The sequence below is a fragment of the Diadema antillarum genome, unplaced genomic scaffold (assembly GCF_040938485.1).
Source record: "Diadema antillarum isolate AM-2024a unplaced genomic scaffold, OU_Dant_1.0 seq00002068_RagTag, whole genome shotgun sequence".
Taxonomy (NCBI): Eukaryota; Metazoa; Echinodermata; class Echinoidea; order Diadematoida; family Diadematidae; genus Diadema; species Diadema antillarum.
This window is the reverse complement of record NW_027272715.1, coordinates 20,733-45,855: the sequence shown is the minus strand read 5'-3', so window position 1 is coordinate 45,855 and position 25,123 is coordinate 20,733. Positions and strand designations below refer to the sequence as shown.

General features: G+C 37.4%; 2 protein-coding genes across 2 annotated transcripts; one reads left to right on the top strand and one right to left on the bottom strand.

Annotated features, from left to right (window-relative positions):
* Window positions 1-4,765: 4,765 nt before the first annotated feature.
* On the top strand, window positions 4,766-11,079 carry LOC139713802 (uronyl 2-sulfotransferase-like). The gene is made up of 6 exons (XM_071625506.1): window positions 4,766-4,905; window positions 5,962-6,044; window positions 7,355-7,505; window positions 8,011-8,111; window positions 9,330-9,487; window positions 10,001-11,079. Exons 1-6 carry the CDS (start codon window positions 4,786-4,788, stop codon window positions 10,192-10,194), a joined length of 807 nt encoding a protein of 268 aa, XP_071481607.1. The 5' UTR covers window positions 4,766-4,785; the 3' UTR covers window positions 10,195-11,079.
* A 3,475-nt stretch (window positions 11,080-14,554) lies between these two features.
* LOC139713800 (carboxypeptidase B-like) lies at window positions 14,555-23,411 on the bottom strand. Its single transcript, XM_071625503.1, has 10 exons — window positions 23,326-23,411; window positions 21,999-22,086; window positions 19,993-20,250; window positions 18,485-18,586; window positions 17,674-17,790; window positions 16,918-17,031; window positions 16,399-16,498; window positions 15,747-15,964; window positions 15,415-15,499; window positions 14,555-14,784 (listed from the first exon to the last, which is right to left on the bottom strand). Exons 1-10 carry the CDS (start codon window positions 23,409-23,411, stop codon window positions 14,555-14,557), a joined length of 1,398 nt encoding a protein of 465 aa, XP_071481604.1.
* Between the last annotated feature and the right edge of the window lie 1,712 nt (window positions 23,412-25,123).

Here is a 25,123-nt window from a genome sequence, read left to right as displayed (position 1 = left end):
CATTATCCTGTCTTATATTTCTTACTGCAATATCGTTTGGGCTTGTCAGAAGACTAAACTCAACTCACTGTTTCTCCTTCAGAAAAAAAGCTGTTCGTATTTGCACGAACTCGGATTACAGGTCTCATGCAAACCCATTGTTTTTTCAATTGCGTACACTTTCCATTTACGACATTCATTACCTCCAAAGTGCTGTGTTTTATGTATAGATTCCATTCGCAAGAACTTCCCACCAACCTGTTAAACATGTTTCGTTTTAATTCGGCTATTCATAGTTATTCAACCAGAACCTCGACAAACGTGCACCTAGAAAATCCAAAAACTGCCCTTGCCCATCGATCCATACGACATGCCGGTCCTGACATCTGGAATTCTCTTTCTCATGAAGTGCGACGGTGCCAATCAAAGCATACTTTTAGAAGACTAGTCAAGAATACCCTTCTTTGCAACTATGTTTAAACAATACTATTTGCATGGTTCTTGCCTGCTGTCTTACCCCAGGTTCACAGGTTTATTTTGTCATACGTACACTACGTACATAATAGCAGCGAGTCTTTCTATGTTAGTTGTTACCAGAATTGTCAGTCTTGTATACTTTTAACTACCACGATGTAGAGTATCCCTCTCCTCATCTTTTCCTCTCAATTTTCTTTCTTTTTCTCTCTTTCTTTCATCTTCCTATCTATGAACAAATTGAACGCGCATAATACATTTTTTTTGATGATGTTTAAGTACATAATATGTGTACGTTATCCATACTGGGCGTCCCAGTCAAGCTTTTCATAGCTTATGACGATCCAGACAAAATGTGTAATATGTTTCATGTACAAACTATGTGCATATTTGTGAATAATGTATGTATATGCATTTTGTGAATAAATCAAATCAAATCAAATCAAATCAAGAGTCTCTTGCATGGTAAGTACGCCTTCTTGGGAAGATACCCCCCGAAATTGTTGCATGTTTTGTCTGCGTTACACGCACACCTATCGAACTTACTCAGTACTTTTGTCTTGCGTACTCCGAGCGTGCCCCACGCGTGCTAATTGTCGCAGCCAGGTCGTAGCGAAAAACTGGACGGCCAGTTTTCAGGCTGCGTGCTATGCGTCGTGTTTGCGACCGCCAAAAAAAGTATTTTCCACTTGCGTGCATCTCACTACTTGGCCCATTTTTGGCACGCAAACCACTCGCAGGAGCACGCACGACCGGATGTAAGAGAGCCTTTAGCAAGGCCAGTCTAGTCCGACCTGTAGATATACACCAGGGAGGTGGAAGTCGTACTCTTTCTTCCACCTCCCTGTATACACTATGCTCAAAAGCCCATGTTTGCCGATCTATAGCATTGCATTGCAAGTCTTCGGAGCAGTTGTTAGGATTTACTCGTGCCTAAGTGGTGGCTTCTGCAAACATTCCCATTGTGCGGTAATTCGTGAGAAGGAAAGAAAAAAAAATCCTGGAGTCACTCCCTTTTATGTCTGCTTGCCAAACTGGTCAAGATGATCGCTGTTCCCACTGCGTAAAAGCAAATGCAGGGTCAGTGTACGGATAGGGATTTTGGACCAGTGGTACACATTTTGAACTTCTCGCCATGTTTGGGACAGTTGCGAATTCAACAGAAGGTACGGAGTCGCGTTAAAGTGAGTATCGTTCATTCCATTGGTTATCTCTTTCTCTTCCCCCCCTTTTTTTAAATAGATGCTTGCAGTCCACAATCTGGACGAGTTTGGCTGATCTGCTTTTCAAGAAGACTATTCTGTTTCTATTGTAAAGTTAGTGAAGCCAATAAGACTTTACTGACAAGTGTGGTGCTTTCATAACTACCATTTCGTAAAGGGAGAACATCACCATGCGTCCATCTCAAAAGTATGTCGTGTCTTTCTCAAGTCTTCAAGAGTAATTTTGTGTCTGCCATTCCCTAGACCATCGATATTGAAATATTTGAGTCATGTCTCTTTATCAAGTTGCGTAAAAGTGACCTTTCTTTAAAGGACAAGACCACCTTATTTGGATATGCCTTCTGAAGGAGGGAAGTTATGCGTTCTTTTATTGTGCAAGAAAAGTGAAAATATCTTGAATTTTCCTAATACTTTCTTTATGTCTTTGAACACATTTGACATCACAAGGTGTTTAGTCGTCTCATCCATCAGCGACTAAGCAGAAACTTCAAAAATTCATAACGTTTGAATTGATGGTCCGATTTTTCTCAAGCTATTGCTGATGTGTTCTATTGATATTGCTGTATTCACTCAGTCCACAGGTCTCTGAAGGTGATTAACTTGTCCTTAAATGTCAGCACATAGCTTACAGTTTCTTTTGCTTGTCTTTTTCTTTTGTTTTTGTGAAAAGAGACAATGCAATGGACTATTTAGTGAACCCGCTGAAAGGCTACGGAGATACAACACGTGACACCTTTCGTAATATGGATTCGTGCAGCGATCCATGCATCGAAACCTTTCAGCGTCAAATGTAGCCCCTGGGCCCAGGAGCAGACACGATAGCGGTGCAATTTCGTGACTGCGCAAAAACTGTGAGATTCAGGTTCTCAGCCACAAGAAACCAACGCAATTGACATGGTGATCAGTCTACTCTATAGCGAGATGTATTTCTCAACTTCTGTTATTCCTGCATTACCGTTGACGAACGGAGTTGTGCCGATACAGTAACAAAATATAACAGCTGACGGAACTATCGTTGTTATGACTGATGCATCTTTGAAGGACTTTTTAGTTCTGCGACGCATCCCCTCAGCTCACCATGGTGCAGAAACAGTGCAAAGTTCGCACACTCCTACTTGTCATGTCCGCACTGACTTTGCTTATCTACATAGTGAGTTATCATCATGATTATCCCACACTGGAGCAGCGGAATGAAGGTAAAAAAAAAATGTTAAAGGGATGTTATAGTATTAGTAGAGATGAGGATTTGGCTTTTAACTTTCTGCGATATACTAAGAAACCACTTTTGAAGTATTATACAGCGCATACAATTCTAAGAAGAATTCAAAGTTCATGAGATGAAAAATCGGTTTTAGAATGGCTGTGACATCGAAAAAAAAAATCAAAGTACATGTAACACAAAGCAATCCTAATAAAATGTGGGTCCCACCTTTTATTAGGTTTTGAGATCTAAGCCATTCCAAAACTCATTTTTAGCAAATGTTGACTCCCACTTGGAATTACATGCTCTTTGATATTTCATGAGACGTTTCTGAATATCTCCTCTAAAAAATCAGGTTTCAACCAAAACTATAAGATCCATTTAATAACCTCTTGTAAAATATTTTCTCTTTTCGACGTATTTTCACCTCTCTCTTTGTATGTATTTGTAGTATGAACTGAACTTTAATTTCATGTCATATTGTAGTCTAATTCGTAAAGGTCTAGGTTTTTTTTCTTAGTCAAACTGTTTTTAATAGATTTGATATATTGCATTCTCATAGTTGAATTTCATAACTTCGCGAACGACGCAATAACTTGAAAAGAATTTAAGATTACTGCTTCAAAATAAAAGCGATGTAAACTCTTGAACTGGAATATAAGGCTTAATAATGCTGAGAAATCACAGAGAAAATAAAGTAATTAATATAGGTTAAAATTATATAGATTAAAAAGAATGCAGTTTGATTTAATTTGATGGAAATTTCAAGAGTTTTTCAAGCAGGGATTACCATGGCTTATTTGAAAAACACCCTTTAATAGGTAAGAAACAAACAAACAAAACAAAACAAAAAACCCGTCACGAATATTTCATTTTTAGTGTGCCAAGGTCTCTTATTTTGTAAAGGCATATATGGACTGATTCATATCGATCTTGTTTCGTTTTCGTAATTCTGAAATTTCAAACAAAAGCTAAAAGGTTTGTGATATCAACATCATGTAGTCGAGTTTATGTGCATTGATCCACTTAATCTAGCGTCCTATCAAATTACGACTATTGCAATAAAGAATTCTCGATTCCTATTACCAAACGACCATCTTATTTCACCCAAGAAGATGTTTACAAACTTCGATATTAACACTCACATCCTTTCGTATAGTAGACCGGAACAGCAGCTTGGCAAAGGGTAGCGCGATTCCACACGATGATTGTCGTATCTTGTGCGGAATTGCGCCAGACCCCTCAAATTCGAGCGACAATCGATCTGCCTGCCTATGTGAAGACGAGAACCTGATGAAAGACGACATCATGTGTCGTAATGAGAACGACCACTCAAATAGCGACACTTCACTGAATGGAAAGCCAGTCTACGAAAAGGTGAGTGCCTTGCGAACATTGTTTTTCACAAGTTCAAAGTTCAAAGTTCAAATTCATTTTCATTTGCATCAAATAAACAGAGAAAATTATATACAATGTATAAGCATGATGTAATAATTCCGAAAACGTAGGTTAAGAAAATAGATGTGATAATGAGTAAGAAAAATGAAGAAATCATTGTTTTTTTTTGTTTTTGTTTTTTGGTCAGTGTCTGGAGATCCAGAAAGCCATAGCGTAGTCTCCTGATAAATTTCTTATCATTCGCTGCCTCGAATGGTAAAATTGATGATGAATTGATAGGACATCAAATACTGAGGATCATCTTCTTCATATTCATCGGGCGTTCTAGCATTCTATCACCGTGATAAAGATACTACTTTCCTGTTTTTCGTAGTGTACTTGCACATCACATTCAATTAGATTCGAAGAAACAGACTACAATTATAGGACGGAATCAGAATTAGACAAGTCATGTTTTTCTCCTTTGCATTTGTGTCTCTTCTGCAGAATAAAACGGTGCTATTTTTAAGCATGCCAAAGTGCGGCACCCGAACGTTCGTTTGGACGGTATTTAGTCTGCACCAAATCCGTTATTTCGGTCCACCGGTCAATGTAGACTACATGCTAGGTAACAATAAAGAGGATAAAATGGTAAGTGCAATCAAACAAAGCTCCTCACTCTTCGCTTCAGCTGTATATTTTTCACTCTATAGTACACGATAGGGGGATTAGTATGACCTTAGCCTCTTGAAACAGCCACTCGTTGGCAAGTGAACGTTTCAGGAGACAACCGAGTTAGTTTAAAGGAAGCCCAAACCCAAAGAGAAATGTGGATTGAGTGAAAGCAGCAAAAGGAATTCATCAAGATTTCACTTTTCTAGCATAATGAAAGAGTAGTTGACTAACCGCTGTCAGAAAGCAAGGGGAATGATTGCTACCCTTAACATATATCAGTATTAAGTTGATGGGATGTGTAATTTTCATGAAAAATACATTTCAGTGGAATTCCCCTTACATTTTCTTTATATTGTTGTCGACATCACATACGCCATAATCTCCAGTAGTCTCCCAATCCACTAGCGATTCCAGCACCAAAACTTAAAAATTCGTAATATTTTGTATCGACTGTGTGATTTTCCTCTAACTTTTACTAATGTGTTCTACCAATGTTGCTGTTTTCACTCAATCCACATTTCTCTTTGGGTTCGGGTTCCCTTTCTGCAAGTGACCTACTTGAGGGGTTGAACATTTTGACCTTTACCTTCATACAGCTTGAAAGCATTGCAAACATAAGGGGTTTGAACCTAGATGCCACGTGAGACAACATATTTGCGCACAATTGCGATGAAGCATAAGTATGTTTTTTTCACGATGTGACAAGATATACCTACATAAATATAACGTTTCATTTCAATGTGTATTTTTTTTCCTCTTAGAAAACCAAATCAAAATCCACGTAATGCAGATGTTTCTCTTTTTCACCTTGTATAGCGTCAATGTATGGCATATGAATGGGACAAGTATGGCAATTGGCATAAGGCAAGAACATCGTTTACAGACTTAGGAATTGTCTTATTTCGATCTAATTTCTTTGATTTGAGACTAATTGGTCTTGTTACATTTCCCTTTTGGCTTTGGTTATTAAAAGAATTTACCAGATGCTATATCCCGGGGGAATATCTGACGTTTTTGTGTTTGTTGTTGCAGAAAAATCAGCTGTTGTCTTATATGCGTGGGGCATCACCCGGAGCCATTGTACACGGACACTATCGCTACATTCCTTTTTACAGGTAAGTTGGCCAGTAATCCGTCTCTCAGACAATTTTGTCTCCGTTTTTGGCTAATCTTGTAAAGAAGAAGGAAGTAAGTGCTAATCACAGTCACGCCAGCAAAAAATGACGCCGAGAATCATAGCTCTGCTGTACACTGCATACGTTCATTGACGTTTATGAATGACGGAAGCCGGGTTGGTTTTTTCCCTGTATATTGGTCAGTGCAATACATAAGATATCAAATTGAAAGCTATAGTGATGATAACAAAGACAATGAAAATAGACCCTGAAATCAACAACAACTATCGACTTTGGTCCAAAATTAAGAATCATGATTAAAGGGATGGTACAGTAAGGGAGCGCTGTGGCATAGTAGATAAGACTTCCGACTCCCGATCGGAGAACCCGAGTTCGACTCCCGCTCAGCGCTTTTATACGTCCTTGGACAAGATGTTTTTAGCCACAATGTCCCTCTCGACCCAGGTGTATAAATGGGTACCTGACAACGCTATGGTATGATGATAATGGCAGGGTCCTCGGGTAGAGCAGTGGCAACACTAAAGAGGCTTCCCTGCATAAATAAGGCATTATCATTATGAATAAATGATTATCATTAGTAGTAGTAGTAGTATTACACTTTTGGTTGAGATGGGGCTACAGGTTTATAACGTTTTTTTTTTTAAGATTGTTCTTGAGATAACGAGAAACCTCTCATGGAATATGCAAGAACATTATGAGCATGAAAAGAGGAATTCAAATTTCATTTATAAAACTTGGTTTTGAAATGGCTGAGCTATCCAAACAAAGCAATCGTTAAAAAAGGTGGAACCCACCTTTTCTAAGTTTTCTTTTCAAAGTTCACTTTGATTTATTTTGTTTTTGGTTATCTCAACTACATGTATTTCAAAATGGATTTTCCTCAAATGAACTTTGAATTCCTCATATAATTGTGTACCCTTTAACATATATCAACAAGTATCTTGCAAAAATTTATATGCCGAATCCTCACTTCAACCAATACTGGTATACCACCTCTTTAAGGTTATATTCCTGCTCTCTTAAAATGATATCTTTTGAGGTGATCAAATTATAATGCCAGATGCCAGGTGTTGTTGATTTGGGTATATGCAAGCTGAACGTTTAGTGAAAATTAACTCATGCTGGATGACCATGATGATATACGTGTCGTTAAAATCCGGCTTGGTTATTCTATAGGCCTACTGTTTGCTTGTTTGTTTGTTGTTGTTTTTGTTGGTATCTTTTTATGCCTTGATTTAACGGTGGGTATAATGTGTTTGTGCATTGTGTGGTAATTCCTTTCTGCTCAGGCCGGAGAGGAAACCTGTTTACATGAGCATGATCAGGGATCCCGTGGGGCGTTTCGAATCCTTCTTTTACTTCATGCGTCACGGGGACCAGGACATGAGCCGAGAACAAGTCCTGGCCAGCCTCGGCAAACACAGAGCGGGTCCTGACGAGGTAAGGTATATAAACATGATGCGTATCTACATATGATTTCACAGAACGATAGACGAAGACGAAACACGAATAATGCTCGCAGAAATCAAAATGATGAGATGTAAAGATGATGATGATAATGATGATGATTAAAATAACAATGACAATGATAGTCATGATAATGATAGTACAAGTAGTGATTGTAAGCATTTTGTACCGAATATTGAAAAGGAGCGGTACAAATGGCAGTTACATTATGTTGTCGTAGGTGAGAAAATGATTACCCAACGAAAGAATTTACTTTGCTTAAAGAGAAAAATCATTGTTAATCTTATGATCATAACAATTAGAAATACAATAACAAATGCAGTTTTCTATGCCAAACTTTTCATAAAATAGCCTCACTATCTGTATTCTCAATTATATTCTCAAGTATATCGGCTTACTTCCATCAATTCCCCAACCCCTTTCACTTTCAATTCAATTCAATTCAATTCAATTCAATTCAATTCAATTTCCTTTGCAGACTTTGGATGATTGCGTCGAGAAGAACAGGAGCGACTGTTCCGATTTCTTGAATATGAATATCTATGTGACGTCATTTTGTGGATATCGTCTGAAATGCAGGTAATCTCTCAAAGAAAATTCCGTGGAGTGTAATGACTAAATGGATATATAGTGTATACATAGGCATCATGATTGCTTTGTCAGTATTATTATTATAATAATAATTATTATTATTTTACTCCCGTGAATTCCACTTTTTAACGCGTAGGTGATTTGATGTATAACCAATGAGTTTCTTACTGATGTACATGTTTTGCAATATATGTATAAATCATTATCATAATGCAATGTTGCATATACATGATTAAAAGCGGTAGTGTAGTTGTAGTAAAAATATTGATAACAATAACAATTGTTATTGTAATTATTATTATTATAATCATAGGCATTTAGATACGGTACACATAGTACAACTTTGTCTTAGCACAATACAATAGAGACATGCACAAAACAAACAAGAAATATGAAATCGTTACAACTAAGGCCAAAGGGTAAAGTTTTCAACTGAACCTGTATTTGATAAAGGTGTTCGATTCTTGCTACGTGAAACTATGTAACGCGTTCCTGGACAAGCATTAGATTTCTTCTGTTAAAGAGGAATATGCGACAAAATTGTTAAAGTATCTCGGTGTGTGATTAGGTAGGTGTGAAAGGCTTTAACAAAACCTGCAGCAGTATCTTATATAGTGACACTTTCCTTAACCGAGATCCAGTAAAGAGACATCCATCAGTAATATATGTGAAGATCTAGTATTGCATTTCCTGTAATATCTTTATTGGACTATTAAAATGAAAAAAATGAATTGATTTGATTTAACTTGAATTGAATTGAATTGAATTAACAGGAAAGAGGTTATGACGAAGTTCCTCCTGCCTAGTGAGCCTCTTACAATCTACTCTTTCCATCTGTTTCCAAAGAAAACTGAAATTTGAAACAAATCTATAGATGTGAAAACAATTTTTGTCAAGTTTCTTTTTTTCCTTTTTTTTTTAAAGAAGAGGCCGGATATTGAGGATCTCACTGCTGATGGAAACTTAGAGCTTAACGAATTTGGACAATGAGTCAATTCATCGAGTTAATTGATTGGGTTAAGCTTGAATTAAGGGTTTTACTCAGTAGAGTGAGAAAAAATGGACATTTTCCTTCAAGAACCTATATGGGATGTGATCCAGATTTACTTAGCGTCAGCATTATGATTACGTAATTATGCAATGAAGAATATAGGCGTGTTCAACTTTTTTTTTTCTCGAATTGTTCCATTTTTCTTACATCCACAGCCAAGATCCAAAGTACGCTTTTAAGCGAGCAAAGCGCAACATAGAAAAATTCCTTGTGGTAGGACTCGTAGAAGACTACGACTTGACCCTTCGAGTGTTCGAAAAACTTCTGCCAGCCACATTCGGGGAAGCAGCGAACATTTATTCGGACGCTAAAGGTACAGATCAATTCGAAGTTATGCTCTTATACTGTTAAAACGTAGGTCACTGCTAAAAAAAAAATAGAAAAAAAAAATAGAAAAAGTGAGAGGCCATCTGTGAGAAAGTTATACTCTGACGTACGTTTGTTTATACGATAATGTGTAGTCGACTGATTTACAGAGCTGTCCGATCCAGGCACTTGTTTTAGCACTGCTACCCAATAAATGATTGTTCATCTATTTTTCTGTCAATGTGCGTTCACTCCTAAATTGGTTTAACTTATATAAGATAATTTTATCTGTTATTCCTCGTTGTCCCTCTTTATCTTCATGCATTTCATAATTTTCCCTTTTGTTCTTGATTTTTTTTTCTCGATATTTTCGATTTCCATGGAATAATGACAAGAACACACCGTATTGGGGGAAAAATATAAGTAAACGCTCAAGTTAGTGTAACTCACGGTGTTTCGCTTAGTGTATACTATTACAATAGCTTTACCTGAACGGATGCGGTGCTTCTTCTCTCCACAGCCCGCTTCTTGGCAAGATCAAAAACCAGTTATAAAAAGACATCGAAACCGTCAACGTACGCTGTACTAAAGAAACGAATGAAGTATGATTACATGTTCTACGAATACGTCAAACAACGGTTCTACAACGTCGCTGGGAGACTAGGGTTAGGACCATGCGCGGAACCATCCCGGATTACTCATGATCCTACCTGATCGACAGACAGCCGTTCCATCCCAGGTTTCTAAACTGTACCATGAGGAAATGAACCATCGCTTACGGTTGCACAGTTTGCCTTATAAAGTCCATCGATTTGATTCGATTTGATTTGAACTGATTTGTTAATTGTTCATGACTGGTGAAAGGAAGCGAAGCAGTGTAATTGCACCTACACTCTGGAACAACTTACCCATCCACGTCCGTGAAGCTCCAGCAGTAGACTCCTTCAAAACATTACTGAAAATTCATCTGTTCTCTCATGTCATGTAATTTGTATGGATTTATTTTACATGTATTTATGTTACGTTCGTTCTATAAGTTATAATTTACAATGTGTATTCTATGTATTTTGTATTGCGTTTCATCGTACTACAGTTTGTTTCTACTTCCTGACTGAATTTCTTTTTTATGCCTCCGCCACGAAGTGGTGCCGAAGGCATTATTCTAATTGTTTCTTTGAGAGGCTCAGCGCTTAGAAACATTGTAATAAGCGCTTTATAGATGATATTTATTATCATTATTATTGTTATTAGAAAGTAAGCAACCACGGGACTCACGGCCACAATTTCCACGATCATGATTACGAACCTCTGGCAACCTTGATCTGGTAAACAGGTAAAGATGAAAATGCTACAATATAACGAGTGCAATCGCTTAGACTGACTGGAATATTTCGGGTATAAATGTTTTTTCATCGCACTTTCTTTGAGTATTGTGATAATTGAGTATTATAATCATTTTAATTGGTATGTTTTGTCATCCTTCCCATACATGGTCCGTAATCAAGAGCCCCGATAATTGTCGGCCTCGTGAAAGCAAAATGTCGGGAAATGATTCGTCAGATAGAGTCAACCTTAAAATTTCCCAATGATTACGTGAAATACCGACTAAATTCGCACTTTTATTGCGCCTGCACGTGTGTTTCTAAGCGTGATTGTAAATCTGTTTATGGCTGTGGAGTTTCATGTTTGTTTTTGGTTTTTTCTGAGCTCCATTGGATTTCTTATCTATACTTGTACAACAAACACGATTGTTTGTGTAACATGTTTTGATGAGATATTTATGGGGACATGAAGGAAACAAATAGTGTCGTACGAAGTGATGTCTGAAAGCTGCCGCTGGGTTGATTCAGAATATGAACAAATTCACATTCCGGTTATCTTATCATAATTTATATGCGAAAGTCGCACGGAATGACACTTCCCACCCGTGTTGTTCATCTGCATAGTTTACGTCTTTATGCATTTCACTGTTATGTATTTCAGAATTAGCGAATTTGTTTCAGATTCTTTCAAGAAACTTTTTCTATGGAGCATAATTATTTATGTAATTTGCAATCAGGCCAATCTAAAAAGATGAATCTCTACATTTTGCCCCCCAAAAAACAAACAAACTAAAAAGGCATACATTATAAATCCTTGCATTTAGGTATCCAAAATCCAAGTCGATTTGTGTGCAATTACAAAGGATTTTTATTTCAACATAATTATGTATGTATCACCCACATACATACACACACACACACTCATATATATATATATATATATATATATATATATGAGTGTGTGAGTGTATGTGTGTGTGTGTGTGTGTGTGTGTGTATGAGATATATATGTACAGTATGTCCCCTAAAAAGATTACAATCGATTTTCGCATTGATAGTTTTCAAAATGATTGAACAATCTAAATGCTATTTCGGGGAATAAAACTATAACTTCTTACGTATATTTTACAGAAAACCCTATTCAGTTTGGTTAAGCGGTCACATAGAAAGTTAATGGAGATTGTTGTTAAGCATGTCATTTGCCTGTTTCTTCCAAGTTCAGCACTTGGATGCTCTTGGAACTATGAACATAATGAACAAAACTTGAAGAGAAGGGATTCCTGACATGCTCTACAAAGATCCTTATTCTCTTTGACCACTGAAGCAAATCGGGTGGGGTTTTCTGTATCAAGATGTGGGAAATAAGTTCTATTTTCATATCCTGAAATTGTATTGGATTGATTCACTCTTTTTAAAGTTATCGTTGCAGAGGGTCCAGTTGTATTTTTTTTTTTTTTGGGGGGGGGGGGACATACGGTATAAAGCGTTCGAAAATGAGAGGTAAATGCTTTAAAAGACAAGTGTGACATTTTGAGAGCATTCTCCACTCGAATAATCGTGGGCAGAATGCTGAATAAAACCGCAATCTAGTAAAGTTGGAGCAATGCTTTGCTAACATGTTGTTAATCATGGACACAGTTTTAGTTCTCTTTACCAGGAGGCAATCCTTTTTTCACTTGACATTTTGGTGCTGCAATATCCTCCTTGTGGGCATTTTCTTTCCGAATGCGTCATTAGGTCTATGAAAGGACAATTTCCTTGTCTTTTTTCTTCATTTACAGGCAAACCGATAGATAAGACTACTTTACCTGTCTGAGCTGTAATCATGTAGTCATCGTATTGGTGTGTGAATAATGCTCGTTTGTACATTTAAGTTTGAACCTCTTATGTAGCAGCTGGGAAGGATTTAACATTGTTAGTATTTGCAGTCTGAATGATGGAATGAGATAAATGCGCCTTCGAGTCAAACTCATCATCCTTCATCCGTTAACAGGGCAAAGCTAGGCCACGACCCAATCCGAGCTGTGTTGTAGGAAACCACATGAACTATATAACTACATTCTATGGAGACCTTGCTTCTTTCTCGTAAGATCCCTTGGGATAATTTTTGAATCAATTAGAGAACTCAAGATTGGTACCTATATAACATATCCCTGAAGACAGGTGTTTCTTTCTCGATAAATGTCATCAAATCAATTCATGGTATTCGTGGTTTGTATAGTCAATATTTGAAAGTAATCCCTCCCCAAGAACAATCAACACGTACACACGTACACTCTTTTATTTTCCATATACATGTAGTGCCTATATCAATATCAATATCAATATATATATATATATATATATATATATATATATATATATATTACACCGGACTCAACACATATACACGCACACGCTCACACACAAATCTGTGGTGGCCCGTTTGGGGCACTAATATCTTTGAATTTGAAATTTTGGTTGCCCCAAAAAGAAATGAAGTGGCCCGAAATGAAAGAAAAGAAAATCATTTTGAATTCTAGCTACCCGAATTTGCCACCAAGAGCTAACTTTTTTTTGGACATTTGATTGTCCGATATATATATATATATATATATATATATATTGTCTCGGGCCACCACTAATGTCTAGCCCTAAAAATATGTATAAATGTATGTATGTAAGTGTGTATCTATATATGTATATATATATATATATATATATATATATATATAAATGTATATGAATACACACAGTATTTATTTTGATATGTTCATATATATTATATGCATATATATCATACATGACGCGTCACTACGTTACCTAATGAAGTCACACACAAGAGAGTGATTTAAATGTATGAAATAAGAAAAGTCGAGTTCTTGACAACCTCCTGAAGGAATTTCCAATGTCTATTTGTATTTTGATCAACTTGACGAGTTTATAGAACACTTCATCTTGTGAACACTCGATTTTATTTCTAGTCCATAGCTATTTTTCGAAATATCTCTTTTTTTTATATACGTTTAACTGGTCTAGTGATTGGCTTTGCTAGGGGCTATTTTTTTTCGAGGTGTTTTCTTCTTGAATGGACGATTGAAAGTTTGTTTGTTTTTCTGAATCACCTGAGACAGATTTACTAATCATTTTGTAAGTTTGTGAGTCTGAAAATCTCCTTGACACACCATCAAGCAAGCAAAGAAAAAAAAAAGAAAAAATCGGCTATTTCATTTGGCTGTACACGGTAACTTATCAAGCAAAATACACACTCAAATCTACATTCAGGAAAATGGTTTGTAAATGCTGCTTTACACTCTAGATGTTATTCAGCTCCTTTGGTGAAAAATCAAACGTGACATATTACGTCGCAATGAATCAAGAGAACAAAAAAAACAAAACATGTTGGAGCAAACCAAAATGCCTTGTTTATATTTTCTGGAAAGGCTTTTGCTGGCTTTATATTAATTAGAAATACATGCAGTATGTAAGTCTTCATCCATTGAATTGACTGAGTTTTTCAAAATCCATAATGTGTACTTTAGAACAAGAAAGTGTGCAAAACCGACAAACATGCACGAAAATAAAACAAAATTATTTCAAATTCAAGACCCTTATATCCCGCAATGGACATATGTTTGAAGGCAACAACTTATTCTTTCTCCTATATTTGCAACCAAATGATTTATGAAATGAAAAGTACCGTTTACGTGTATGCAAACAGAGACAGTCAGGTTTGTGAAAACTATTTCTTGTATTGTAAAACCAAACTCGTCTCAGGCAATGAACCCAAGCTCACGGAGGATGTGGTCACCCATCGCACGCACACCGGCGTACATTTCTTCCCCGGTCCCCTGAATCTGAGAGGCAGGGAGGAGGAATCCATACTGGCCCCTGTCGCGGAGCTCGACGGTGTAGGAGTACTTTGCTCCGAGACCGCCACTCAACCTGTTCGAAGGGTCGTAAGGCACGTAGCCCCAGTCCTTGCTGGACCCTGCGGCTTCATCTGATAATTGAAAGATGTTACCAGATTATTTAGATTACTACTGTAATCTCATAAAGATGACAGTGATGATGATAATGATGATAAGAATGACGAGTGTTTTTAACAATAATAATAATGAGGATAGAAGATTATGGCATAATGATAATCGTTTCTTATCACTTTGTTAAATGGTCAAAGACATGGGCAAGAAATTGTCATCCCGTTTACTGAGGTTACAGCCTGTCCCCAGTATACTCCAAGAAAAGTTTACAAGCTATAAACTATATATCCCAGATCCATGTAGTCTCGTTAACGATATGTCCAGTCTCCATACATAACCATTTTTTAATCAGGAAAGACGTTCAAAATCATAAACATTATTGTTGAAAGCGCAGTGCGCAATCCACGACACCACGTGACGTCTCTACACCCTTGCACTACATCAACATTTTTCGGATTTGTCCGATTCAACACTCGATTTCGATTGAAGGCACAGCTAGTGCTTACAATAATGCTATTGTTGGTATTTTTGACAGTAATATAAAGATACATAGGGCCTATTACAAGACCTTGTTTAATTCTAAGAGCCCCTGCGTTGTACATTGATGGAGGCGCGAAGATCAACATTAATTGTTCTTATGTCACACTTACTCAGAAGCTCAATGGAAGACCCACTTTGAAATACAGTTCCATGAACGTCAAATATCGCTTGAGCGGCTGCGTTGGCCATGATCATCTACGACAACGAAAAAATAAACATACATGTACTAGTATTACCTACATCTCTTAAAGCAAACAATCAACAATAATTGCAATAAAACTGACGATTACATGAACATGTACATACACACAGACACACGCGCACGCACACACACACACACGCACACACACACATACACAACAACAACAACAACAACAATAACAATAACAAGAACAGCATCAACAACAAAATAAAGCAAATTTAACTGTCTAATAGTTGTTACCATATCATCGTAATCCGGCGGGTTTGGCGCCCAGGCGGAGTAGGACCACGGCGAGAGGAAGAACTGGCCGTAGCTGTGCCAGTCTAAGAATAAATGAAAATCCTGTCCCCCGGCTTTCAGATTGCGAAGGTAGTCCACCACTCCTGCCACCTCCACTTCGGAGAGAGCTTCCGGTCCATGATAGATGTTGGAGCAGGGGAACGGACTTGTGCCATTACCTTTTCGTTGGCGATTGAGACAAACATAGAATGAAGCCGACTTAAAAATGCCACGCCCGATCATGCATGGTAATGGAACGTGCAAAGATGGACCCCTTTAACCTTGCTCCTCTGGCGTAACTTTGGCTTTAATAGTAAAGCCTTTCATATCATCCAGCAGCCGCGAATTCTGCGGATGTTCATTGACCGCTTCTCCTTTTGCATAACCGTTGGAAGGTTGCAGCTGCAGCCAAAGTTTGGCTGGAAAGTTATGAGCAGAAGTAATGTTTTCTGCATTTTCTTCCAATAAGACCATGGTAAAATTTCGACTTTATTTTGCTTATGCAACCTTATTCTCTGTTACCAAAGGAAGTGAAATTCTATGTTCTTTTCGAAAATGAAAATAAAATTTGATTTGAAATGAATTGAATAGAAAGAAATCGATCAAATCTTACCACCGAAGCCAAACGGCCAGTTGCGATTCGGATCAGCTCCCTTACAACCACTGTTTGTGTCGCCAAAATTATCAGACCTTGTCTTGCGCCACAGACGATCCTGTAACAAAAAGTAGTATCAAAGAAAAGCAGAGAGAATTGTAATAAAAATTCAGTTATGTGAAGAATGTTGATCTACAGAACAAGGCTTCGTATAGGTACTCTTAATCAAATCGTTTATAGACAAGCAACTAACCACACTGATATCAAAATAATACCTTAATACATAATTTATTTATGCTTTCACTTTTTGTGCTTTGTTGTCATATACAACCGTGTGAGTCACAAAACCTTTGCCACTAGTTGAGCAATATTACCGCATCTCCAATAACTTTAAGTTAGTATAAAGGAGCAAAACGTCGACTGTTCTGGCTCATTATCCAGTGCACGTCATTCTGTTTACTTTATTACACAGCATGATAGTACAATAACATAAAATATGATAAGTTATTCATGTTGCTTCACAAATCATGTACTTGCCTGAGTCCAAGTGTAAATGTAGCCGTCAGCGTTTAGGGAAGGAGTGATATACCAGTCCATGTTATCGAACATTTGCACAGCCAAATCATCTCCATTTTCGTAGTCTTCAAGTAACTGCGATGTGGAATGAAAGGGAAATGAATGAATAGATGAGCGTATAATTATTTATGTCTCTCTCTCTCTCTCTATCTCTAAATAAATATGTGTGACCCTGCTTTACAAAACCAACAAATAGTCGGCAGACATGAATTTTTAGTTCAGGGCAGATTCTGAAAGATCAGACTTTAAGCTTTAAAATGACGTAGGCCTATATCTCAATTCAAATGGACTCCCCGAACCTAACTAAATGCTGGAAAGAAAGCACACACTCTGGAAAAGTGTGAACTAAGAAAAGATGCCCTGAAGTGCAGGGTCTATTCAAGTGCTTAAAGGGACTGTACAGTCCTGGTTGAAGTTGGGATTCATGTTTTGAACATTACGTCAATGTTTACTAATTTTATAGAACGGAGAAGCAACCTTCTTTATAAAGGTTATGAAATGTCATTCCAGTGCTGTAAGATCTAAGGTCTGTTAAAGATCTTGGTTTATATTCTGTAACAGTTTGAAGAGGATAACAAGCGTGAATTTACCATGTTGGCAAAATACAAAAGGTCTCTTTAAAATATCAAAAGACCCTATCCGCCTGCGCACTCAGTAAATATATTGTTTGTAATAGTCATACTTGTGGCGCCCAAGTGACGAAATGAGGTAGTTTACCTTCGCAGTAAACCACATGACGGTAGCTGGTGAAATCCATTCCCGAGCGTGAATCCCGCCTTGGAACCAGACCGCTGGAGGCGGGGTTGCGCCAGGCTGGCTGTTCCTCCCTCGTATCTGGTGGAAATCAAAACAATCACAGCAGGTAGAGTTACCAGATAGACACAGTCTCACAACTCGCTACTGTATTCTATATTCTTCTCCGACGCTAAAAAATGTTTTCGACGAATATCTTCATAAAGGCATAAAGTCATCAGTGCAGTGCTATCTCTGCAGTGTAAGCGAGTCCGACAGGGTTGGACCATGGAGCTATGGACCATGGAGCTACCATGGTTGGACTATAGAATAAATAGACGCCTTGTTAGCAGTGTGGGCTGAAACTTCCGGTTTTGTGGTTTTAACATCGAGTGGGACCCACTCGTAGTTACGGGGGGGGGGGCAGAAGCTTAACCTCGAGGTTTCGTAACCTCGAGGTTAAGATTCGTCGTGTGGACACACGTCGTAGTTAGGGGGCAAGAGCTAAACCTCGAGGTTAGGGCCTGCCGTCTGAACATAACTAATACCTCAGCATTTACGGTGGAGATACAGAATCGTTTCATTAGTGACAACAACATATAGCAAACAAACAAACAAGCAAAAAAAAAAGCAACCAAATTAACTAACTTACTAACAATAGCAGAAGAAGATGATGACTAAATCGTCATAAAAAACCCCAGAAAAACTAAACTCACTCACACAGTCTACCACAGAAGCGTTATTTCACTATCATGAACACTATCATTATACACAAAGTTACTTGCATAGTATTTACCCGGAAGCTGTTGACTTCACGGCCCTCGTAGGTGCGGGTCACGACGAAAGGAGATGTAATGTCACTGTATTTTGCTACGATGTCGGCAACCCATTGCTGGATCTGTGCCGTTGTAAGCGATAAAACAAACATAATTATCAGTACAACTGTATCATTAAAACCAATTATTCGGCATTTGAGATTTAATAACAGCAATTTGAGAGACATAATAATCGAAGGTATTGTGATTACATTAAAATGCATTACTCGGACGAAGTTGCGTCAAGGGAAACAACGCATACGAATAGCTGCATGGCAAAGACAAATAAGAACATTTTATGAGAATTTGTATGAGATTCAAGTATTTCAAGAACTGCACTAATTCAAGAACTGCACTAATTCAAGAACTGCACTAATTCGATGTTTGTCAAAAATAATGAAGTTCATTCTTACCCTATACTAGACAAAAAGATTCTTTTCATCTTTCTCCTGTACGAACCGTATCTGCTTTAAAAACAATAACCACTACAGGACCTAAATTTTGGAATGAGTTGGATAGAGAAATAATCCAATCTCAGTCTCTTTATTCATTTAAACATAAACTTAAACTAGTTTTTCTGAATTCATATCTATAGCTATTCTTCAATCCTCCTTGATATTCTCTGTTCATACTTCACATTACTGACATTATCGATTATGTAACATGTGCCTCGCTCGTGATTTCTGTATTATCTCCTGAACTTCCTTTGTACACATTTGGTATCTCTGCTATTGTACACTGCATCTGACTTGTACCTCGCTCGGGTGATCACGCAACACTCAAGAAGTCTGTGCCGCGGACATTGTTTTCATTGTTTTCTTTTTTCTTTTTCTTTTTACTTTTTGGCGTTTATATTTCTCCAATTCAGAAATTGTCATTCCTTTAATTACATACCCAAGTAAGAAATAATCTCACATCCGCATCTGGGAATCTACACCCTACAAGCAATGCTTCTATGTAGATTCCTCATATTTCACATGTTTTATTGTCTTATAAGCTGTACGTGACAATTTATCCAGGCTTTTGTATTGTGATGTTTATGTTTTATGTATTTGTTGAAATGTGGAATATGGAACGATAAAAAACAAACAAACAAACAAACAAATTCGATGTCTCGTGGAAGAATATATACTATGGGATCTGAGATACTAATATAATGTATAATTAGTTTGACCGGTTTGACGCGTGCATCACCATTCTTCATGGCATGGACTACAGAAAAAAAAGATACATGTATTGCCAAACTTTGCAAGGATGTATAAAGGAAACAAAGCACATTGACGGGTTTAGACTTTGTCAGATTTGAACATCAGTCATGGCAATAAGATAAGCTGCAACGTGGCCAGATACATTTGCGGCATATTAAGACAAAAGAGGGCAGTCATCAAATCTAACACCAGTAACCACATGATCGGTTTCATGATTATAAACATTTCATAACGAAACATAATGATATCGATATTACTTTGACGATATTTTGTATTCTCACCTCATCGTATGTGTGGTAATTCGTGTAGTCAAAGTCCTCAAGCGAACTGACTCCCGGGGACACTTTGCGTGCTTTGCGCCTCTCCAGATTCTCCGCCATCTGACTGGCAATCAGACCACCCACATCAGAAATTATGACGTCGATGTCGAGGTTGAGTGACGTCAGCGTATCCCGCACGTGATTGAAAAGCATAGGAGGCACCATGATGTCGACTGGCCGGTTCACCGACGAAGGAGTTGCTTTCCGCCAAAAGTCGATCTTGGCAGGTTTTCATGGAAAAAAAAATCGATATGTTCATAGGCTTCATATTTCTGTCCGTCTTAAAGGTAAAAAAAGAAATAGGATGATCATACACTTTATTTACACAAACCATGGCAGAAGAGTATCTGAAACGAAAGCAATTCTATCTACGATGTACGTTCTTCACAGGAAAAAGGAAGTATATTGGTATCTGTTCGCAATGAACATGCCACATTTAAGGCACGGAGAGATCAAGCCCACACGAAAAACACGAACAGATGTTGCATTGAGGTTGAAATTCAATGGTAAACAGGAGCAATTCTATTTGTGGATGAGTGTGATAAAGATAGAATTAACCCTCGGCAATGGAAGTGTGTCGGGAGTAACTTCATATATCAAAATGGAAAGCATTAGATTCTGATGTGCGGATAAGGGTCAATTTATCGTAAAAGAGAAAAAAAAAAATAACTGTCCGTGAATAATCAGAGCTTGTCTCCAATATTCCAGAGAAGTATACAAACTTGTTTTGTTGGCAATTAACAATAGGTTGTGGTCGTCTGAAAATGTGACTTCCAGGCAGAAATCTTTATCTTTTGTCACAAGTATAAGCCCCACAATTCAAAACGTGCTAACCTTTACGTGTCGATACTGTGTACGTTGTCCCTTTGTATCATGTGACTTTAAAACTGCAAAAATGCTCTGCATTCTACCCATAAGGCTTAACAAACCTTCGGAATAATGAACCATATCTCATTTTCGTACTAATGAACCTTTGGTTCAACGATTCTTTCATTTTTTGAATTAACGTACCTTTGGAATAACGAACTGTAACCATCATAGCGGTACTCTACGTTTGATCAAGAAATCCCACTTTGCTCATGCCCTCAAATCGAGGACGCAATAATGTCGTATATCCAAACTTATATAATCATTGATAAAGGAATGTGTGATGTTATGGACACGGACACGCAACCAAAGGTGAAAATGTAAATCAAGATAAAACTTCATGGGCTGAATTCAATCAAAATCTTGAAAAGAGTAAAGGAAAATAATGATTGTTGTAAATAAAAGTTGTATCCTTTCTCCTCAGAAAGCAGTTATTAACATTGTATTCATAATATGGAAGTTTAATGACAGGACAATTTCGCCCAAGGACAAAATTCACATTTCATTTCTGTTACATAAGAGAACCAATTATATCCTGCACGTCATATCATTCTATAAATTGCAAAGTCGTAAATAGTGAGTTTAAAATTCTTAGTATGATTTGAACTTCTGTTTAATTGTGTTGGGATGGAAATTAGGGGGGTTTTGAGGTGAAGACATCACGTCCTCTTGTAAAGTCATAATACAAACTGAACCAACATCACTTTTCTTTAAAAGAAAATGAAACATTGCGATTTCATAATTTCTTTATACCGATTTCTATTAAACTTAGTTGTTGGTTTTGTTTTTTTTTTTGCCTCGCGCTTCATTTTACTTGGCAACTAATGAAACAAGAGGTGCTTGGAGGCAGTCACCGACCGGAATGAGTTCCCTGCCCAGGACTATCGGCAACGAGTCCATAATGCCTTGCCCGTATCAGATGATAGGGGCCAAACTGATGCAGTCAGGGGCGGATACTCATAATTGATCGTCCGCCGGGTACGAATATCCAGAGTCACGACAAAATAATGCTCTTTGTAACCATATTGTTTCTTTGATACTATTTCTTTTCATAGAGTCAGCATACTAAAGTACTTTTTTCTATTAGGACATGAGCTCACCAGATCCAGTCCATCTAAACCATGATCGAACTTCATTAAACTTTTGACTTGGTAGATCGTCGATGGGATGACTCTCCACACCTGGTATCTGAAGAAAAATAAATAAATAAAGAAAGAAACAAACAAACAAAAAAGAATACAGTAAATGACCTCACTTTGTAAGATATTACATTGTACTTACCTTGTTATAAGTTCATGTGTGATGTTGTTTGTTTGCTTTCATTTCCGTACAATTTAGTGAAAGGTATAAAACCACAATGTAGAGATCAAAAGAAAAGAAGTACGACTGCTGAATGCGGATCTTGTGAGCAGTTACTGAATATCAGTGATGTGAGATATAAATTATAACGATATTTGTAGTGATGACGAAAATAATGTTTATAATTAAGGTTGATAAAATATGATGATTTAGGTATAACATAAAGACAACGTACAGCATATTATCTCCCCGTCTGGCCTGTATCGATTAAAAGGGCAGTAGGAACGTTGTGGACAAGGTGTTTTGCTTAAATAGAAATAATTCCCCCATATCACTTTACCTCAGGGCGGTAGACCTCAGAATGTCACCGATGTAAAAAAAAAAAGCAACAACAAACAAACAAACAAACAAACAACAAACAACAACAACAAACAAACACACAAACAAACAAAACAAAACAATAACAACGCAGGATATCCCTCAAACGCCATAAACATGATACCCCAAGCAAACAAATTCGCGTGCAAACATGGTATCTCCATTCATTCCATCTATCTCAAAGTCAGGTGCACATTTTATATACAGTAGGACCTACATGATGGTTTTAGGCATGGCTCGACACTAACTTTTTTGTTTGGTGGCCCGATGGGGCCACCAAAATCCTAAATTTCAAATTTTTGGTGGCCCGAGAGAAAAATTTGGTGTCCCGAAAAAACAACGATAAAACACATTAAAGATCTTTTTTTTTTCTTAATGAGTCAAATACTTAAGTTTTATGATAGTAAGAATTAGAAGTTGGACATAATTATCTTCTCATAAATAAACTTCAACAAACTTCCAACACTCACTCTCAGGCCCTCATTCAGTCCTTTTCTTCCATCCTTTAAACAAATTTAACTGCTAATTTCCGGCGCAAAAAGATACGAATTTATTGACATACTTTTCAAAAAATTTTGGTGGCCCGAGGCGGGCCACCAAATTTGCCCTTTTTTTTAAATTTGGTGGCCCGACTTTCATTTTTGGTGGCCCCGGGCCACCGGGCCACCGTTAGTGTGGAGCCCTGTTTTAGGTATTTGTTTTTTCGTTAAATCAAAACGGATTCAAAAACAGAGAAGAGTAAAGTCCTACCCGTCATAATCACGACCGTTGACAGGGGCTGATGATGAAAAAGATCCGAGGAGTAACAGAACCAGAGTCTTCAAGACGAGGTCCATCCTTGCATTTCAACTCAAATTCCTACGTGCTTCTTGATAGGTGTTGGAGTGAGCAATGAATGAGCAATGACTCGAAGACTGGTTACCAATATTCCTTACTTCACGTTTGAAGTTAAGTGGGAAATATTAAAGTTTACAGTAGGAGGGAGGGAGGGAGAGAGATGGAGAGAGATGAGATAATGGATTATGATAATGGCAAAAATACCCGTATCATGTACACTTACGCGTCATGCAAATTTTTGTTTTCGCCATTTTCTCTCAAGCGATTCTGTAAGGAGAAGAAAAAGAAAAGGAACGAAAGAAAATAATAAATCATCGGATTTAGCAATGGCTTATCCGAAAGAAAAAAAAAACGATAACATCTACAATAAGTAAACAGCTTAGAAGTGGCTGTTCGTTTCACAGGATGGTTCTGGATAAGTGCCGAGGTAATTAATGACCTTTAATGATGAGAAGCGTGCCATTTGCTCCTTCAGCGGAGGCGATGTTTGTAGAATTTATCAACTTCAGTTATCTACTAACGCGTTAAGCTTTGAACCGAGTTTGCCTCATTAACATAAGTATAATGTCTTGAAAAAACGTTAGAATGCTTCACATATACGACGGACAGCTGAGACTACACTGTGCATTATGGCGTGCTCCTGACCAAATCGATAGAAATCTTGTACTATTCCATTAAAAAAAACAGAGCAAGGTGTACCTTTTTAGTAGTGTAGTATCCTCCATGTACATTCACTCCCAGATGCAGTGTGATAAATGTCTTTGCTATTATTATGATCCTTTGCAGTGAATGTGGTTAAAAAAAAAAAACCTTTCGTGAGAGGCAAACCTATTAAAGCTACATTCCTAATGAGGACATGAGCCCTGTCAAGCCATGCTTATGCTGACGGTCTCCTGTTTCCTTGTTGAATCAAATCAGATGTACTGCCAGCCGACTGCCTTTTCTGTATTTATGCAGCCATAAATAAATAAGGTTAGAATCAGATTCAGTTGGTGGAGTATCTTATTCACGATCAACGTTTTATGACAATTCTGTCGCTGAGAACTTAAATTCTTCCGTAAATGAATTGCCCTCTGATTTCAGTAAAGAGTTAACTGAAAATATGTCGTGTAATTATATTACGGGGAATCAATGTAAAGATATGTGTAATAGCTTTTCTAATGATGCATTTTCTTTGTTGCATTTAAATATTCGGAGTTTGAACAAACATTTTGATGAGCTCAAATTATTTTTGGAGACTGATGCTGATCAGTCATTCTCTGTTATTGGTTTAAGTGAAACCTGGTTAAATTCCAACTCTGAAATCTTTTTTTCGATTGACGGCTATAAAATGTTTGTCAATAATAGGCCCGATAAGAGTGGTGGAGGTGTTGCATTTTATATATCGCATACTTTTGAATGCATTGTTCATGATGATATTTCGAGAATGGATAATATTGTTGAATCCTTTTTTTTTTTTACATACCAGGAATTAGAAATATTGTGGTAGGCATTATGTACAGACCTCCCAACTCCAATATCAAGGATTTTTTAACTTACCTTTCTGATTTGGTAAAATCCCCTGTTTTTAAAAACAAGGATTATTTCTTTCTCGGCGATTTTAATATTGACTTACTTAAGTCGGGAAATGATACTGTCGCACACGAGTTTCTTCAGACATTCTTGTCCTCTTTTCTTCCGCTTATTTCGAAATCCACTCGTGTCACAGATC

Excerpts from the sequence above, each read along its gene's own strand:
- LOC139713802 (XM_071625506.1), top strand. The coding sequence starts at position 4,786 with ATGCCAAAGTGCGGCACCCGAACGTTCGTTTGGACGGTATTTAGTCTG. Across the intron at positions 6,045-7,354 it reads CGCTACATTCCTTTTTACAG|GCCGGAGAGGAAACCTGTTT; the intron begins GTAAGTTGGCCA and ends CTTTCTGCTCAG. Across the intron at positions 8,112-9,329 it reads GGATATCGTCTGAAATGCAG|CCAAGATCCAAAGTACGCTT; the intron begins GTAATCTCTCAA and ends TTACATCCACAG.
- LOC139713800 (XM_071625503.1), bottom strand. The coding sequence starts at position 23,411 with ATGGACCTCGTCTTGAAGACTCTGGTTCTGTTACTCCTCGGATCTTTT. Across the intron at positions 16,499-16,917 it reads ACATTTACACTTGGACTCAG|GATCGTCTGTGGCGCAAGAC; the intron begins GCAAGTACATGA and ends TTTTTGTTACAG. Across the intron at positions 15,965-16,398 it reads CTGGCCGTTTGGCTTCGGTG|GTAATGGCACAAGTCCGTTC; the intron begins GTAAGATTTGAT and ends GCCAACGAAAAG.